At 43.7% G+C, this 18,572-nt stretch overlaps 1 protein-coding gene across 1 annotated transcript in view; it reads right to left on the reverse strand.

Annotated features, from left to right (window-relative positions):
* The window catches only part of LOC133526793 (dmX-like protein 2), a 75,209-nt gene that overhangs the window by 26,125 nt on the left and 30,512 nt on the right, over window positions 1-18,572 (reverse strand). The window contains exons 17-34 of the mRNA XM_061863573.1: window positions 17,871-18,063; window positions 15,090-15,240; window positions 14,348-14,549; window positions 13,687-13,899; window positions 13,201-13,355; window positions 12,207-12,352; window positions 11,840-11,946; window positions 10,477-10,787; window positions 9,657-9,938; window positions 8,791-9,054; window positions 7,865-8,014; window positions 6,755-6,906; window positions 5,494-5,557; window positions 4,693-4,770; window positions 3,302-3,424; window positions 2,541-2,682; window positions 1,033-1,212; window positions 365-586 (exon numbers count right to left, since the gene is read on the reverse strand). Coding sequence (XP_061719557.1) covers window positions 365-586; window positions 1,033-1,212; window positions 2,541-2,682; window positions 3,302-3,424; window positions 4,693-4,770; window positions 5,494-5,557; window positions 6,755-6,906; window positions 7,865-8,014; window positions 8,791-9,054; window positions 9,657-9,938; window positions 10,477-10,787; window positions 11,840-11,946; window positions 12,207-12,352; window positions 13,201-13,355; window positions 13,687-13,899; window positions 14,348-14,549; window positions 15,090-15,240; window positions 17,871-18,063 — 3,135 coding nt within the window. The remainder of the gene's footprint in view (window positions 1-364; window positions 587-1,032; window positions 1,213-2,540; window positions 2,683-3,301; window positions 3,425-4,692; window positions 4,771-5,493; window positions 5,558-6,754; window positions 6,907-7,864; window positions 8,015-8,790; window positions 9,055-9,656; window positions 9,939-10,476; window positions 10,788-11,839; window positions 11,947-12,206; window positions 12,353-13,200; window positions 13,356-13,686; window positions 13,900-14,347; window positions 14,550-15,089; window positions 15,241-17,870; window positions 18,064-18,572) is intronic.

Genomic DNA, 18,572 nt, shown 5'->3' on the forward strand with positions numbered 1-18,572 from the left:
GTACGACCCGATGACCGACTTCGTATTTATCTAGTCTAATTTTTTTTTATACGCGGGCGGGTGAGTCTGTAAGCCCTGGGATTTTTTTATAGCTCTCATGAATTATGCGACACTGGGATGATGCTGTATTAAGATGATGGTGATAAATGTAAGGATGTGAAGGCGAGTTGAAGGATGGGTAGTATAGATGAGACGTATTTATGTGGCGTTAAACTTTTTTTGATAATGGAGTTGTATAATTTCTCTGCTATCTAGTCTAGAAGGTCGAGTGTGCAGCCTGGCAGGGTCGCCATGTGATGTGGAGCGTCATTTATTCTAAAATAAAATCTAGATGACTGGGTATTTAATAATATGAAATCCTTACCTAACTCTCTCATAGTGGTCCACTTGGGCTGTCCTTTAGCGTACCCCGGGATCAAAGCGAGCAGCTGTTCGTGTGTCTCTGAATGGAAGGCCCACACGAGGTTGCAGGTGCCCACGCCGTTCCGCTGTAGGTTCGCGCGTTGAGCCAGAGGTAGGCAACGGAGGAGGTAGCCATAGTGTTTCATGGCGAGAAGGAATCGAAGGCCGCAATCGTCCAAAGAGTCTAGAGAAATAAAATAGCTTAAGTTACATGACAAAATTTATTTATTGATTGAAAACACGTTTACAAGACATTACAGTGTGAAACTAATGCGCCATGAAAGTTAATTAAATTTGATACATTTTTACATATTTGTACAACTATATCCGTCCTCTCACAAAACTTCAGACATTCACTACACACAGTCGCCCATCGCCACGCAAACTCGCAGTCAGTAGCTGATGCCGAGAGCGTATTCAACTGTGTGTGAGCACGAAGAAATGGTGAGTTCCTACACGACCCGCTACCGCTGCCAATAGGTTGCGTCCACAGAGGCCCAAGGGCTATCCTGGGAACGTCAGGTCATCAAACAGTCGTACCAAACGGCACATTAGCTCTGGACCGTCTGACATTCATCAGTGCATTGTAATATGCCTAAATTGAAGAATAAATTTAAGACTTCCACTTACCAGGTAGAATCTCTTGGCCTGTGCCCTGCGCGACATCGACGCGGGCGTTGGCGGCAAAACGTTCGGCGAAGTCGGCGTCGCACGTCGACACAGTGTCGGCCAACGCCAGCAAATGCATCTGGTCTAGTGAACTCAGCCCGGGCAAGTGCGTGTGGGTCAGCAGCCGGGAGAGAATACGGCCTGTAATCAAATAATCACTTGAAGCACGAGTGTGGCGAAGTAAATGATTCAGCGGTGGCGCCAAATACATTTTACTATCTACTCCATAAATTCCGCGTTCGTGTAGGCTTTTTTCCGAGTAAGCCAACTTACTCGGAAAAAAGGCGTAAAATTCAAAATTTGTATGCGAGACCAACCCTGCGCTAGCCGTTTTCGAATTTTCCGGTACTGGTAAAGTTGGCTTGTTAGACCATAGTATTGTTTCCGCGTGCTAATCGTATTTTATAATCCCTACTAACCCATTAGCGCCCATTGTACCTACACCTCGGTTATGGCGTTTGATTCGAGTGTCTACTGTAACTCTACTAACAGCATTAGAAAATGGCGGGTTTCCAAAAGTGAGTGTAGGCGCTAATTGGTTACTATTTACGTGGGTAATACTGAAAGTTTCTGGAATGAGCCATTTAGAGGTCACGCAATGAAAATGTTTATTAGTTGAAAATATAACTTATTGTCTATTTTTAGACACAATTTGTTCGGTGATGATTTGTATCTTAGGAATGCTGTTTGAAAATTATATGACAGGGATTTTTAAATTTTTTTTTTTTTTTTTCAGGAACTTTCAGTATGACCTAAGTAAATGTGAATGTAAGTCTGTCTGTTACGTCTTCACGCAAAAACCGCTGAAACGATTAAGATGAAATGTTATAATGGTAATAAATAGTTTGAGTCCCGGGAAAGCACCATCATCATTCCACGCAGACGAAGTCGCGGGCAGATGCTGGCACAAGATCATTGGGGCAATGTTGGCGTCGCCAGAGTGCGTGCAAAGCGATACAGTTTTGTATTTTCGATATTATTTTCTGTTTGAAGCGTGCATTACCTTAGTAATACTTCTATGAGTAATGTCTTCTGGGTCTGCTTATAAGCAGATATCGGTGGGGGTGAGCTGTTTTCAGTTTTTGCATAACATGGACATACCTTGTCATTTAATGGTAACTGCCCATGTGTAATTAATAATTATAAACTAATTCAATTATTTAATTTCGGCTGCCTTCACGTCACGTCGCTATCAAAACCTACGGATTGTGATTAATCCATTATGCACAGCTTTCTGCTTAAGTGAGAAAAAAAAATCATCTAGAATTAAAACAAGCTTCCTTAGATAATATAATTATTATTGTAATAAATAAAAAAGTTTAGCACTCGTTTTGGCACGACTTTTAATTTTACTTTAATCATTTCAGTCTTGTCTTTTAATATTTATATATGGATACTCCATATCCATATTAACATCTACAAGACATAAAAGCAGCTCACCTCCACCGATCTCTGGTTATAAGCGATACCTTGACGAGGTCCAAAGTGCGACAACGGCTGCCGCTCCGGCGGCATCGACGGCCGGCGATCGACGCATTCTTCCTCGTCTAACAACAACGCGTCCAAGTCTTCATCTACGTCCATGGTCCCATCAAATAGATCTCCATAATCCTGAAATATGTTACGTCTTGAAACATGATGCGTTTTTTGTTTTTTTTTTCGTTGTCAGATTTATGTGTATGCGTAGACTATCCTAATTTAGTTTAAAGTTGTATCCTCCAGTTTGCCTAGGCAAAAGCAATTTTGATTTGTTAAAATTAAGATTCAAATTAGAAGGGAAGAGACCTTTTTTTTAGGGCTTCAAATTATACAGGTAACCACGGTAACTCGAGATTTAACCGGTTAACCCCGGGTTAGTGAGATGGTGCAAGAGGTCCTAAGTCTTAGTCCTATGTAAGTAATTAAATCGGTGTATAATTATTAGATATTTTGCAGATTAATGTACAATTGTAGTTTGATTGTAGTTACTGTGAATATATCAGATCAATACTTTTTTGTAACATTCAACTGACATCTTTGCTGGTGACCATATTTAGATAGAGAAATCGCTTCGCATCGAGAGAGGTCTCGCACAACACTTCCTATATGGAAACTTTCAGAGTAATTTTAAATTTAGCATGTTTCTCCACACTATTTTTACCATCCATTCATTCATCATTCATTCCATTCGCCTCTCTAAATCACAAGCCTCACGTAAGGAGGACCATAAACGGATAATGAGAATGCTGACCTTGGCCTCCTGTATTGTGGACGGATGATGGGCAGACTCCTTGTCGGCAACGAGCAACGTCCAGAGAGGGAGCGGCGGTACCGAAGTTATTTCTGCGTAATCTAGCTGCACGTCTTCTGTTATCTGTATTTAATAGTCAGCATTATTATTGCTTATAAATAATGAATCGTCAAGATCTCTGGCAGAGGGTTGGTCAATAAGGTCGATTTCTAGTAAAAAAAGTTTATTCAATAAAAAGGTGCTTTTACACATGGAAATTGGTATTATTTCAAATTTTCAATGTGTTTATTTTAGACTTTGGGTCAATAGTGGATTGTCATAGTGGATTTTTAAAGCCAATATCTCCTTATTGACCAATGAATGTACAAATCTGTTATATATAAAAAAAAAAGGATTAAATTACCCAGAATTAATCAGGTCAATTATGTCTAAATAATCAAACTTCCATTCAATTTGAAGAGTTAAAACTGGTATAAGCGTAACAAATTGTGTTGTATATATTGTTTTTACCTATAAGGCCCACTTGCACCATCCCACTATCCCGGGGTTAAGCGATTAAACCCTTAATCCAGTGTCAAATTGTACGGGTAACCATGGTAAATCCAGGTTTAACCGGTTAACCCCGGGTTAGTGGAATGGTACAAGTGAGCGTAAGAGTAAAAAATTAAAAACAATATTGACGAAGGCTCCATATATGCAACCATTTAAATCGATAGATATTTCATAAATATTGGTGATTCTGTAGAAAATGGAAATAAACACAACATTGATGTATACAAAAGTAAGCAAAAAGGATTGAAAAGGGAGAACACAATACAAATTCCATTTTTTTCGGCACCGTCATTCAACATTATCATCATCTTACCAGAATACTGCAGTTAACTCGTCACGTGGCATATGTCATTTTTGAGTTATTGGAATTTTGATTTTATTTCAATTAATCATGACATAATCGGTGGGGAGTCGACGACCTACCACTCCAAGTATTACGTTGCCAAATATACTCCTTCGCTTTGAAATAATATTCCTAAGACCAGATAGGTTATAAACACTAAGAGGCTTGACTGTTTATATACAAATGAAACAAGTAAAAAAAGTCTTTACAGAACTATTAAGTCCAGTGGCATTTCTTGTTCCCTTACACGGCTATAGCCTTTGAAATTTAAATACAATTACTTTTTCTATATGTATGCAGATTCTAGTTTGTCAAAACTGTAATATTTAACTTGTGCTATTTCCACAGACATATGCTTAAGACGACACTCAAATGTTTTATATAAAGAATACATGAGTGATTACACTCGCATCACTGAGCAATGGGCTCTTGTTTTTCATCGCGATACATGTGGCATATTTTTAAATATACATCTGTGGCTAATTTCAACACTTACCTGAGCAACGCCATCTAGCGGCGAAGCGGCGCCAGCAGCGAACGACACCGAAAGAGTTCGCGACCGCGACCAGCCGCGCTGTAACACACGTGCGACATGCAATTGCGACTGCGACTAAAAATCGCGAGTGGGGTGACGCTCCTCAATGTTAATACGTTCCGGTTTGCATCATGCGGTTCGCTAGGGTTTAAGATTGTGAAGTGTCACGGGAAGTGATTGTTTTAATTAAAGGACATTGTGATTCATAGGGGAATGTAAGCACAATTTTCCGTTCTTTATTTTTCCAATATTCCTGCAAAAAACTATAAGTACTCTACTCAAATCAAGTAGTGTTATATAGTGTAATAGTTTACGAGTTGGTCATTTGCGACTTCCAATCAAAATTTACAAAGGAAAACTTAAAGAGTAGCCCATACACAATATGCAAGCTAAGCTAAGTACGATACAAAATATCCGGTACACTTTCATACTCATGCCAATCAGTATAAAGCTAGATTTTCAAAATTTGTACATATGTTGAGTAAATGCTTACTTTGACGACACAAATAATAGTTGAGAAAGTGTCCAAATAAGCGAAAATGCAATTTATAGTGGCAACAGCTAATTTAGAAGTGTCAAAGCTAGTTCAGAAATAAGGGAAAGTGATTTTATCTGGTATATTTGCTTACTGTTCCCTTTCTATTCTTTTTATCGACAAATGTTGATCGATGTTACAGATCGATAATTGGAATAGAGTAGGTGTGCTTTTCTGACATACGCTAATATGCGTGCCACGATAAAACAGAATGTGTGCGTTCATACCTGTCTCGATAAACTGTCTTCATCGCCCTGGGATCCTCGTCCTGCGCAAGTACCACCGATACGTCTGTAAAAAGATTACGTTGTGTAATGTGGTAATTTTTTTAACATGGTGTAATTAAAATCCCATGCATGATTATGTAAAATAACCAACTTATACAAGAGTGCTATAATTTAAAAAAATCGGGTTGCACTCCGGGAGTGCCGGCAGAAGTGAAAACTTGAATATTAACTTTGTGCATTTTTGATATTTTGGAGAAATTGAGTAGCAGTTTTATAAAAAGAGATAATTTTCTTTTATACCTACGTAAATAAATTTGAGTGTGGAAGATATTTTGAAATGCGAATTTTAGTGTTAATTGTTAAAATGTTGTTAGACGTGAGCAGGACTACAGCCTACATAATCAGTAAATGTCAATGAATCGTTCACCATCATATTAACACATTCACTGCCAGACAAAAAACGGCGCACTACCCCAGAAACCGGTGGTCTATAGCTGCGTACAAAACAACCCGCCCAGCGGGTTGTCCGGCATCTGAACAAAGTTCACGAGCGCCCACTAGGTGTGTTCCCGGCAGTGAATGTGTTAAGTAAAACAATCACGCTTCTTTTCTGTTATTAACTTTTTGGTACGGAAAAATTTGAGTATCTACAAACATGGACACCCAACAACACAAAGATACAATACAACACAATTAACAAAGATTAAAACTCTTTAACCGTTATGACAGCACTTGAATGAGATACGATTTTTCAAAAGTAAGGCTTCGATGACATTCAATTTGCACGTCACCATGATGTCACGTGGCCGTCTTACGAATTTTCAATCTGACGGTCACGTGACCTGACGCGTGTTTAACATTTTTTCCCCATCACAAAAAGTGCACAGCGCCGCTAAAGAAGTTTTCACTTCAAAAATAAGTCGCCGCGTCTGTCTGTTTGTATATATGTTCGCGATAAACTCAAAAACTACAGAACGGATTTTCATGCGGTTTTCACCTATGAATAGAGTGATTCTTGAGGAAGGTGAATAATTTATTAAGGTTTTGTGTAACCCGCGTGAAGCCGGGGCGGGTCGCTAGTAATTAAGTAAAAAGAGCACTGTAAATTTAACGTAGACGCTGTAATAATTCTTGTGTTGTGGAAACATGCACGATGATGCCCTTTTCTTTCGAATAGAAATTACTATACGTAGCTTAAAATCCACGAAGATTTGTAAATCTTACTCGTACTTTGAACGCATGAATATTCCCCTTTTCTTACCTCACCAAGTGAGCGAGGATAGCTTTAACCCATCGTATTTTTCCGCTGTTAAGCAATTCCATAAGCTGCTTCGGATGATACTGTGGCAATACTGGGCAGGCCATCTGAGATGCCTCGAAGAGACCATAGTCCGGCATGTAGTCGAGTAGTGGCTGCGAAACGAAAAATAGAACAACATTTTTAAGTAAATTGTATATACGGATATCAATCACAATGAAATAAGTAACCATGTAAGTAAGTAGTCATGCGCTAACGCATGTCCTCAGGGTTGGTTAAGGTTGTAAACCTTAAAATGTAGATGTCGCTAGTAATGAAGTCACAGTTGCAATGATTAAATTCGCGCTGAATGACGGATGGTCAGCTGGTGCAATTGGTAACGCGTTGGCCCGGCAATCCAAAGATGCGGGTTCGAGTCCCACGTTGGCCAGAGTCGATCATCGTTGATTTTTTCATAGTGATTGACATCAGGGCTATAATCGCGTAAATCGAAGTTCGTCAATTGCGGGCATTTTTCTCTGTCACTCTAATTACATCTTAGTGAGAGTAAAATAGAAAGATCCCCGCAATTTCCGAATTTCGGTTTTCGCGATAGGCCCCCTGTATATACCTACAATTTATAGATTGTAATGTGGTACGTTCCACAATAAAAAAAGGAAAAAAATATAGTGTAATTTAAAATTCTAATGGACTGTAAAGGATAAACAATGTACACTGTAGCTTGTCGCAGTGTATACGTACTTACGTAGATGCAAATATTGTGTTTTGATTTTATTTTTGTCCCATCCAATTAACAGCTAACTTAGCAATTGTTAGGTTTACCGAAAACAGGGTAGTAAAAAGTCGTTAGAACTGTTCTGAAAGTCCAACGGATTATCGACTCTATATCTATGAAGATTACAAGTCGAATAATGGATAAAGTGTCACACACGTCGCGCTACGCGTCGGCCTGACTCTGAAAATGGTTGAATGTGGACGTGCCCTGTATGCGTTGCGTTTCACATGGCTGCGTTTACAGCGACCACAACGGCGTAGCCGATCCTTATGTGCAGAAACAAAATTGTGACGTAAGTTAGGAATGCTTGGAAGTACACAGCAGTGGCCAATAGTCACCTGCGGTTGGTCCGGCTGGGTTTTGTTACGTCGTCTTGCGTCCCGCTCTAACAGTTGCAGATTGATAGAGGACACTCTTTGTAAATGCGGCGCTGAGACTCTTAGATCGGAGTCACGTAACGCGCGGGATTCGCTGCCCTCTTCGATTTCCTGTCAGATTAAGATGCCACATGAAAATGTAATGTGGTTAGGAGCAAATATGTTTGCGACAAAGACTTCAAAAGAATCACTATACTTGTCGCAAAATTAACTGGCAACTAAGATCATAATGCTATCTCCTTTACCTTGTTAAGACCAACCAAGAGTGAAAGAGATGGCATTATGACCTGACTCGCCACTTATATGCGGCAAGTATAGACAGAACCGTGCTCCTAACGCCACACAATCAATTGATGTCCAAAATTGTAAATTCAGTATCAATAATCCGTAACCCGTAACTTATAAAAACATCATCATTAACATCAGCTTTTATGTTTGTTTGTATGAAATACTTTGCATGGGCAGTGGTGGTAAACCACTAGGGGGTTTTCAGTTGAATACTCCTGAATTGCACCTAGCGGGTCTCCTCGAAGGGTTAAAAAGAGTTGAGACCCGCGATATCTGCGTACGCAGGGGTGACAAACCATCGGTGGTTTTCGGTTGGATACTTCGGAGTTGCAGACAGCAGATCTCCTTGAAGCCTGAAGAAGAAGGGTTTAAAACGAACCTGTACACCAGACATGCCGAAAGCGGCATTTTGATTCTCCGGCTTTCACTGCGAATATACGTGTATCTCTGAGTCCATCCCCACCACTAGTATCCCGTCCCGCACCCACGATATCTGCATAGGCAGGGGTGGTAGACCATCGGTGGTTTTCAGTTGGATACTTCGGAGTTGCAGTCAGCAAATCTCCTTGAAGCCTTAAGAAGAAGGGTTTAAAACGAACCTGTACACCAGACATGCCGAAAGCGGCATTTTGATTCTCCGGTTTCCACTGCGAATATACGTGCATCTCTGAGTCCATCCCCACCACTAGTATCCCGTCCCGCACCCACGATATCTGCATAGGCAGGGGTGGCAGACCATCGGCGGTTTTCAGTTGAATACGCCTGAGTTGCATCCATCTGATTTCTTCGACGAATAAAGGAGCGGCTAGGGATGATGCCTTGCGGAGTATGGGACGGTTGTTGTTGATGGATTCTTTCATAGCCTGTTGGGAAGAGAATATGTGCTAAAATAATAATAATAATTCAGCCTATATACGTCCCACTGCTGGGCACAGGCCTCCTATAGTCCCCACGGTAGCCCAATGCGGATTGGGGACTTCACATACACCTTTGAATTTCTTCGCAGATGTATGTGTTAATTACCAATTTAAATATTTATTATATAAACGTTACATCTTGCATATGACGACTTAAGTTAACATACAAGTGTACCAATTGCAATCACTAAGTATATTATTTTTTCGGGTTCCGTACTCAAAGGGGAAAACGGGACTCTATTACTAAGACCCCGCTTTCCGTTCGTCCGTGTCACCAGACTGTATCTCATGAACCGTGATAGCTAGACAGTTGAAATTTTCACAGATGATGTATTTCTGTTGCCGCTATAACAACAAATACTAAAAAGTACGGAACCCTCGGTGGGCGAGTCCCACTGGCTGTCCCCTGTTTTTTTAATAACCTAACTGGTATTAGTATTCATAGTAGCCTGTATCTTGGAATCGTGAAAACACACCAGCGATAGAACTGGTTAAAATATTTCTGAAGCCGCTTGGTTATTCTATATAGCTTTTAATCGCGAACGTACCTTCAAGTTGGCTTGAGCCAAGTCGCTAGACACCGGCGTAAACAATAGCACTCTGCTCCCAACCGCCACAGTCAATATATGTGATCCATCTTCTTTAGACACCCAATCTAATTGCACCAAGTGTTTCTGCGTCAGTGGACACGTGTTCCCGTTTTCCATGATACTCTTCCGAAGAGACTGCAGCGTGCTGAAGGAAGGCACGGCGAGGAGGCCCGCGGACTTGCCCGGTTCCGCCTCGCCGTTGCGGTTGCGGCTCTCGTCAGACGACAGGGTTTGAAGGACCTTAGAACAAAAGAATACGTTAGTAGAAATTACATGACACCTTTACTCGTACGCATACAAATTATAATCAAAAAATTATTGATCGTAAGATTTTGACAGCTAAGCTAAGGTATATGGCGTGGACGGTTCCTTACATTGTACTCTGACAATTCCGTTACCACAAAACATATGGCTCTGTAAAGCGCCATCTGCTTCAGTCAAATTCTCTGTCGAATTTGGGAAAACCTTTATTTGAGATTGGGATTTTTTTAATACTACGTCGGTGGCAAACAGGCATACGGCCCACTTGATGTTAAGCAGTCTCCGTAGCCTATGTACGCCTCCAACTCCAGAGTTACACGCGCGTTGCCGACCCTAACACTCCACTCGTTGAGCTCGGGCAACCTTACTGATCTTCGCTATCTCCTTTACAAATGTCTTGTGTTTTAGATAAAATATGTTTTTCTCTCAGCAATGATATACGCTTCAACTTACGGTGTGCGTTTCATTGTAACTCGCTCCGTAACCGTATGCGTGAACCGTGGTAATAAACACAAACCTGCGTGACCCGCAGCTTCTTCTGCATGAACGCGCTATTGTTAAGATACGACAAGTCGATCTGCGTGTCCGCGCACACCCCGACCCTCGGCAAGCTGACGTTCTTCAGCGGTATCGTGTCCTCCAGCAGCCACTCCGCGCCGCCGGTGCTCTCGCACTCGTACACGCACACGCTCAGGTTCACGAAGCGCGCGTCGGGGCTGGCGCCGGCGGCCGTGCTGCTGCCGCCCTTGGGCCGCGTGAAGGAGCGCCCGCACTTGTAGGCACACGCTATGCGGCCCGAGTACGCGGCGCTTATGTGGAGTGGTTGCCCTGAAAATTACTCTAGATTACTTTAAATTGTCTTAAGCTGTGGGACATTTAACGTTTTCGACGTCGTGTCGAACAAAAACTGTCACTCGGACGCCACGTCACCGAAGTGTCAAAACTGAAATTGAACTTTATGCATATGCACGTAGGTCTATGTTGCTCTGTGGTCTGTGACGTATATACTCGATTTGGCAAAAACACCGCTCGTGTGCCGTTTGTGATAAACTCGCGCATCGTAATAATAAATGCACGTGAGCAAGCATACAGGGTGTTTATTTAGTCGCCTACAATAATTTATGGGCTGAATATATAGGTTTTTTTTTGTATGACTGTATTTTGTGAAAGTTTTAGTATTAAATTTGATCTATGAATTATATTCATTAGTATTATATATGGAATAATATTTACAACATCAATAAATTGCTCTGATAATTAGATTAAGATAATTATATGTAATACTGTCTTACTATTCATAAGTGCTTGTTGCTAGGCCTACATGAATAAAGTATATTTGAATAGAATTGAATTGGTCATACTGAGCAACTTTTACTATGGGACCAATCCCGAAATCGCGAAAATAAATTACACTCCAGTCAGCCAGCCAAAATGTATGAAACAGACAATTTCGAAGTTGATCCCATAGTAAAAGTTGCTCAGTAAGACCTATAGTTTCAACCCCGTAAATTATTGCAGGTCACTAAATAAACACTCTGTATAACCTCATAGTGCCATCTCATTACGGGGGTTGGGATAGCGTAGTGTAGTTTTGTCACTTTCGTTTGACATGTATGTAAAGGAAAGAGATGCAACACGAATTTTTTTGACAAATCTTGATACCAAACTACTAAGTTAGGGCGTTCGCTAGCTGGCGCGGTTGCACAAAGCGGGTGAGCGGGGTTTGCGAAAAATAGTATGAGCAACGCTATATGCGAGACAGATTTTAACTACAATGGCACCCGCGTGCGTGCGCCCGCTTCGTGCACTCGCGCCAGATAACGGACGCCCTGGGTAGTTTCATTGTTACAGTTGTTCAAATAATTAAAGAAGTCACGTACCCGGAATGTCAATAGCAGACTCTTGGTCCTTATTCATCATTTCCCATTCTTTCCAAGAATAGTCATATTCGTCATTGTCTTTTTTCGTAACGCTGCACTTCCAGAATCTATAAGTCAATTGCAAAGGTTAATAAGCTACATCATCAATTAGTATTCTCTTAGACTAAAGACGGTTAATGTTTAACCGCTCACTTAGAAAACTGAAAAATCTAAAACTTGTGGGAGTTGTTTTTGACATTTCGCCGGGATTCTCAATGAGGGGTATACATTTTATGATTCAGCAGGACACTACTATCAAGTGTTAAAATTAAAGACGTCAAGCATTATTCCGAAAGAGCAGGCGTGTACTAATTGAAGTAAGATTTACCTTAATGTGCTGTCCGAACACGCGGTGGCTAGGATGTATGGCGCTAGGCAGGCGGGGTAAATAGAGGCCGAACTTAAATGACCAGCGGCTGGGGTAGCGTGGATCACATCCACTCCATCCGGCATCGCAAGTGGACATTCGCACACCTAAAATATTATTAAATTATAAAACAACAGAAATAGTCTGTAGAGACCGATTTCTGGTATGAGACTAATATCAGTTCATAGACTAAATAATATTAGGTAAATCTAACACCAGCAATGCCTAGTACGATTTGCCGCGACTGGCGCACTGGCGCAAGTCAATTTCATACCTGCTATAATGAGTTGCGTTCTTGCACGCGAATAGATGAATATTTAGCGCGACTCCAAGTATGGACTCGCGCGCGAGAACGCAACTCATGCTAGATGGTCATATTTATTTCGCCTTGTATGACGACTGACTGACTGTTTAGGTACCGATAATTTAAATAATTTATTTGTTAATGTAGCTTTTAATTGAATAATAATTATAGCCTTATGATATTTACTAAAAACTTCTAATTTTAAATATATAAAATTTTGTACTTTAGCGTGTAGCTGTGCTCTCTCGGAAAGGTTTCCACGGAAGACCAGCGTCGAGATCCTTAGGTGGTATCTTGACATTAAGCTGAGTGGAGACCTTTTCAGTGACGCTTAATAATAAATTGATTCTGTCGTCTCATGTATTCCTTAAAAATAAGCGTTTTCTGAATAAATTTCTTCTATTCTACTCTATTCTATATTTCAATTCGCGCTTGATGTATAAAGTCGTGCGACTTTTGACTAGATCGTAAATGTTATAAAATTGTAAAGTTTTAATAATTACTTTTAACGCTATCACATAACAGGAGTTGTGTGCCTTATTGTACCGAGGAAATGTGTCCCAAAGTAACGTTATTGACTGTACACGCTTTAGAAGTACATATGCATACTGTCTTTTATAAAAGCCAGCAGCATGGTATCGATATTATTACCTTTTTAGTAGTGATAGCAAGATGAGAGTTGGGAGGCGGCGGAGGCGGCGCGCGCTCTGCCGCGTCGAATGATACGGAGTTCTTTCGGGACTCGCCCTCGTCTTCTTGGACCAGTGCGCTGTCGGGCACGTACATCATGCTGTTCGTCAGCTCGTCTGAAAGTTTCAACTTTATTGTGCATTCCATAAGGTTTAAATTCACCTGAAGGAAACACAATGACTACTGTCATCATCAAAAATTTTCACATACACAACCGGTTTATTTAACACATAAATACCTGTAGTATCCTGATTACTGCTATATAGTCAGGTAAACTCATAAAAACTGTCGCTTTGTCCAGATCTAATCTTGCTTCACGACCGTCCTCGGTTATCGTTTGAATTTTGAATTACTTTTATGCAATGTTGCCAACGGAGCCGAAATAGTTTCGTTGGAAAAGGTTTCTAAATAAATATATACAAAATAAATAAAACAACAATACAATACCTGAAGGATCCGCCTGTGAGGAAACTGTAAGTCTCCACATATGCACAGTGGACCCTCCGTCCGTGCGTTCTAACACAACTATGTAGAAAGGCTCGTTGAAAACTGCCGCTTTGCGCAGATCCACTATCGCTTCTAGACCAGCTTCTGTTATCGTGTGTACGTCGCCTTCGACGCCGGAGTCGGTGCTGTCGGTGTCTGTCGTGGTGCGTTCGCCTGGGAAAACATTAAACTTTAGTCACTCAGTTCAGTGTATCCATTAGTTACAAGGCTTTCGAGCGTCGAGTTCGCAATCCTACTACTCATGACCAAATTTGAGTTTTTATTGCTTTAATGCCATTGGTGTCATTTAGACACTTGATCCTCACAAAAACAGGAGCAACTGAGAGTCATTAATATAGAAATTGTCTTCAATTAATTCTATTCTTGTCCTCTCAAATTGTACACTTCCCTTTTTTACTTATGATGATTACACTTGTTGGGGACGGTGGGGACTGGTGGAAACTTTCAACGGTTCAACATTCAACAAAGTAATGTTTTGTCGATCAAAGGCGCGTTCTAAGAACACGAGTATTTTTTAGTCTTATCTGCTTTCCTAATTTCATAGTAAACTTGGAATCTTCTCCCTATGTGATCGTGAAGCGGAACGTTCCTCTGTACACACCTGTGATGAGCTGCTCCTGGAACACGTGCAGCAGCTGCGTGTTGTGCCAGTCGTGCGTGGCGTCGGCGATGGCGTGCAGCTGTATGATGGCGCCGGGCCGCGCCGTGGACTGTTGCGAGACGATCCTGATGCGGTCGTGGAGTGGTATACCACCGCCTTCCTCTAGTGTGGACTCCGAAGACATGGACATTGTGTCGTGTTGCTGTACAGAATAAAAAAAATAATAATAACAATAATTCCGACTGGTACGTCAGCCAAATTAACATAATAAAATTAGAATTTTTTGTTTATGTAATACATTAAAAAAATATTACAATATTATTTTTATTTATATTACTTAATGTTATAATGTCTTTTTTTCAGTAATTAATATTAAGTGGCTGTAAATGATTTCTTACGAGTGTATACCATATATACCATTATTAAGGCGAATAGCCGGAGTTATTGTTGTAGGGGCTCGAACGTCATTATGTCAGCTTAAAAAAACTACCGACAAGGGTTGATCTTAAATCAGCCAATCTATTACTACCATGCCAGTTAATAAGTTCAACAATTTGGTATCTAAGGCTAACTTCACTGGAAGACGAAACTAAACACACTACTAAACTACCACGTGGCTATTTAAACGACCAAGATGTTCCGAGGATTGTATCTACAGGGACTACAGGAGTCAATATATGTACAACTACCACAACAGTGAACTCTTTTGTATCTAAGGGAGGACTAAACACACAGCTACTACCATTACGTTATTGTTGTGGCGCCGCTCCGACGTAGCTATCTCGGCTAGCAGCGTCCGCGCGTCGATAACCGCCTGGAACACGCGTAGGCTCTCGCCGTCGCTCGCCACGAAACACGCCGACGGCGAGTTTGACAGGTTGCCGAGGGTTGTGCTGTAACAGTGCAATTTGTTTAGGTGTCAGTTGGTATTCGTCAAAATTCGACGGGCCTACCGCCAACATATAAAACAATAAAATCCGGATCTCCCGTTCTATCTTTCTCGCACTCGAGCAATAAAGAGGAGCAAATAACGAACTTCGATGTCAGCGGTAGGCCCCAGTTCCTTTCTTCAGTTGGTTGGTTAATCAAAATGTACTTCTAATGACTTCAATCAAGCACGGCGGGGCGTGGGGCGTTTATAGCAAACAAATTAATCAAACGAATGCGCCCCTTAGAGCAGGCGCAGCAGAGCGGCCTTAGAGCACGCACAGGTTTGCTGCTTGACGCCACGCTATCCTGGTCACATCGCAGAAAACTCGGCTCGGCGCACATTTGTCGCATAGGATTTTATGTCAAATTGACAAGACAATTACATTCTTCTGCTTGAAGACTCGCCAGTGTGTCTGTTGTTAAAGCCTTGCCGAGCGGCCCGACGCACTCCACTCGCCACATTATGAGCTCCGAGCACCGCCAGCCGCGTAGTCATCGTTGTGTGTGTCTGTTGTTAAAGATTACCTAGGCAGTAACGTAGGTAGCCACGCCACGTTGCTAAAGGCGGACAGATGCGGCGAGTTGACCCTGGCCAGCTCCGACACGCCGCCCGACTTGCCGAGCGGCCCGACGCACTCCACTCGCCACATTATGAGCTCCGAGCACCGCCAGCCGCGTAGTCATCGTTGTGTGTGTCTGTTGTTAAAGATTACCTAGGCAGTAACGTAGGTACCCACGCCACGTTGCTAAAGGCGGACAGATGCGGCGAGTTGACCCTGGCCAGCTCCGACACGCCGCCCGACTTGCCGAGCGGCCCGACGCACTCCACTCGCCACATTATGAGCTCCGAGCACCGCCAGCCGCGTAGTCATCGTTGTGTGTGTCTGTTGTTAAAGATTACCTAGGCAGTAACGTAGGTAGCCACGCCACGTTGCTAAAGGCGGACAGATGCGGCGAGTTGACCCTGGCCAGCTCCGACACGCCGCCCGACTTGCCGAGCGGCCCGACGCACTCCACTCGCCACATTATGAGCTCCGAGCACCGCCAGCCGCGTAGTCATCGTTGTGTGTGTCTGTTGTTAAAGATTACCTAGGCAGTAACGTAGGTAGCCACGCCACGTTGCTAAAGGCGGACAGATGCGGCGAGTTGACCCTGGCCAGCTCCGACACGCCGCCCGACTTGCCGAGCGGCCCGACGCACTCCACTCGCCACATTATGAGCTCCGAGCACCGCCAGCCGCGTAGTCATCGTTGTGTGTGTCTGTTGTTAAAGATTACCTAGGCAGTAACGTAGGTAGCCACGCCACGTTGCTAAAGGCGGACAGATGCGGCGAGTTGACCCTGGCCAGCTCCGACACGCCGCCCGACTTGCCGAGCGGCCCGACGCACTCCACTCGCCACATTATGAGCTCCGAGCACCGCCAGCCGCGTAGTCATCGTTGTGTGTGTCTGTTGTTAAAGATTACCTAGGCAGTAACGTAGGTACCCACGCCACGTTGCTAAAGGCGGACAGATGCGGCGAGTTGACCCTGGCCAGCTCCGACACGCCGCCCGACTTGCCGAGCGGCCCGACGCACTCCACTCGCCACATTATGAGCTCCGAGCACCGCCAGCCGCGTAGTCATCGTTGTGTGTGTCTGTTGTTAAAGATTACCTAGGCAGTAACGTAGGTAGCCACGCCACGTTGCTAAAGGCGGACAGATGCGGCGAGTTGACCCTGGCCAGCTCCGACACGCCGCCCGACTTGCCGAGCGGCCCGACGCACTCCACTCGCCACATTATGAGCTCCGAGCACCGCCAGCCGCGTAGTCATCGTTGTGTGTGTCTGTTGTTAAAGATTACCTAGGCAGTAACGTAGGTAGCCACGCCACGTTGCTAAAGGCGGACAGATGCGGCGAGTTGACCCTGGCCAGCTCCGACACGCCGCCCGACTTGCCGAGCGGCCCGACGCACTCCACTCGCCACATTATGAGCTCCGAGCACCGCCAGCCGCGTAGTCATCGTTGTGTGTGTCTGTTGTTAAAGATTACCTAGGCAGTAACGTAGGTAGCCACGCCACGTTGCTAAAGGCGGACAGATGCGGCGAGTTGACCCTGGCCAGCTCCGACACGCCGCCCGACTTGCCGAGCGGCCCGACGCACTCCACTCGCCACATTATGAGCTCCGAGCACCGCCAGCCGCGTAGTCATCGTTGTGTGTGTCTGTTGTTAAAGATTACCTAGGCAGTAACGTAGGTAGCCACGCCACGTTGCTAAAGGCGGACAGATGCGGCGAGTTGACCCTGGCCAGCTCCGACACGCCGCCCGACTTGCCGAGCGGCCCGACGCACTCCACTCGCCACATTATGAGCTCCGAGCACCGCCAGCCGCGTAGTCATCGTTGTGTGTGTCTGTTGTTAAAGATTACCTAGGCAGTAACGTAGGTAGCCACGCCACGTTGCTAAAGGCGGACAGATGCGGCGAGTTGACCCTGGCCAGCTCCGACACGCCGCCCGACTTGCCGAGCGGCCCGACGCACTCCACTCGCCACATTATGAGCTCCGAGCACCGCCAGCCGCGTAGTCATCGTTGTGTGTGTCTGTTGTTAAAGATTACCTAGGCAGTAACGTAGGTAGCCACGCCACGTTGCTAAAGGCGGACAGATGCGGCGAGTTGACCCTGGCCAGCTCCGACACGCCGCCCGACTTGCCGAGCGGCCCGACGCACTCCACGCGCCACATTATGAGCTCCGAGCACAGCCCGCCGGCCGCGGTGTCGTCTTTGGGATTGTGCGCGTCTCTGTCACTATCTGCAAGGGTAAACAATGATTCATTCCTCAAGTTCCCATGGACCGATATCTGATCTATCTAATTCTAAATTTAAAATTTCAATTTAGTTTTTTGGCTAACAAATCTTGATCCCTGAACTTAAGAAACCGCTGCGCCACACTGCGAAATATGAAACACGAATTTGTATGTATGGCTTCGAGCAACACCGGCTCTCAAGCGATATCTTACCGTACAAATTGTTCTGCCATTTTTTTGCGAGGGAAAAAGTGCACAAAGTCGCCCTTCCCATTCACTACATACAAAATCCAATATGTAATGACGACACAAATATACATAGAAAATGACACACGTCCAAGACAAATCTTGCAGACCTCGATCTCCTTTTGGTGTACAGACGAGTCACAACATGCACCACACTATGCCCAATTGGGCATGTGCTTCGGCAGAGGGGAAATAGTGCGAAAGCCGACTTCCTATCCGGTGTTGCTCGAAGATGTATGGTCTTAGCCGAAAACCAAAGCTGTACATT

This window comes from Cydia pomonella, chromosome 17 (assembly GCF_033807575.1).
Source record: "Cydia pomonella isolate Wapato2018A chromosome 17, ilCydPomo1, whole genome shotgun sequence".
Taxonomy (NCBI): Eukaryota; Metazoa; Arthropoda; class Insecta; order Lepidoptera; family Tortricidae; genus Cydia; species Cydia pomonella.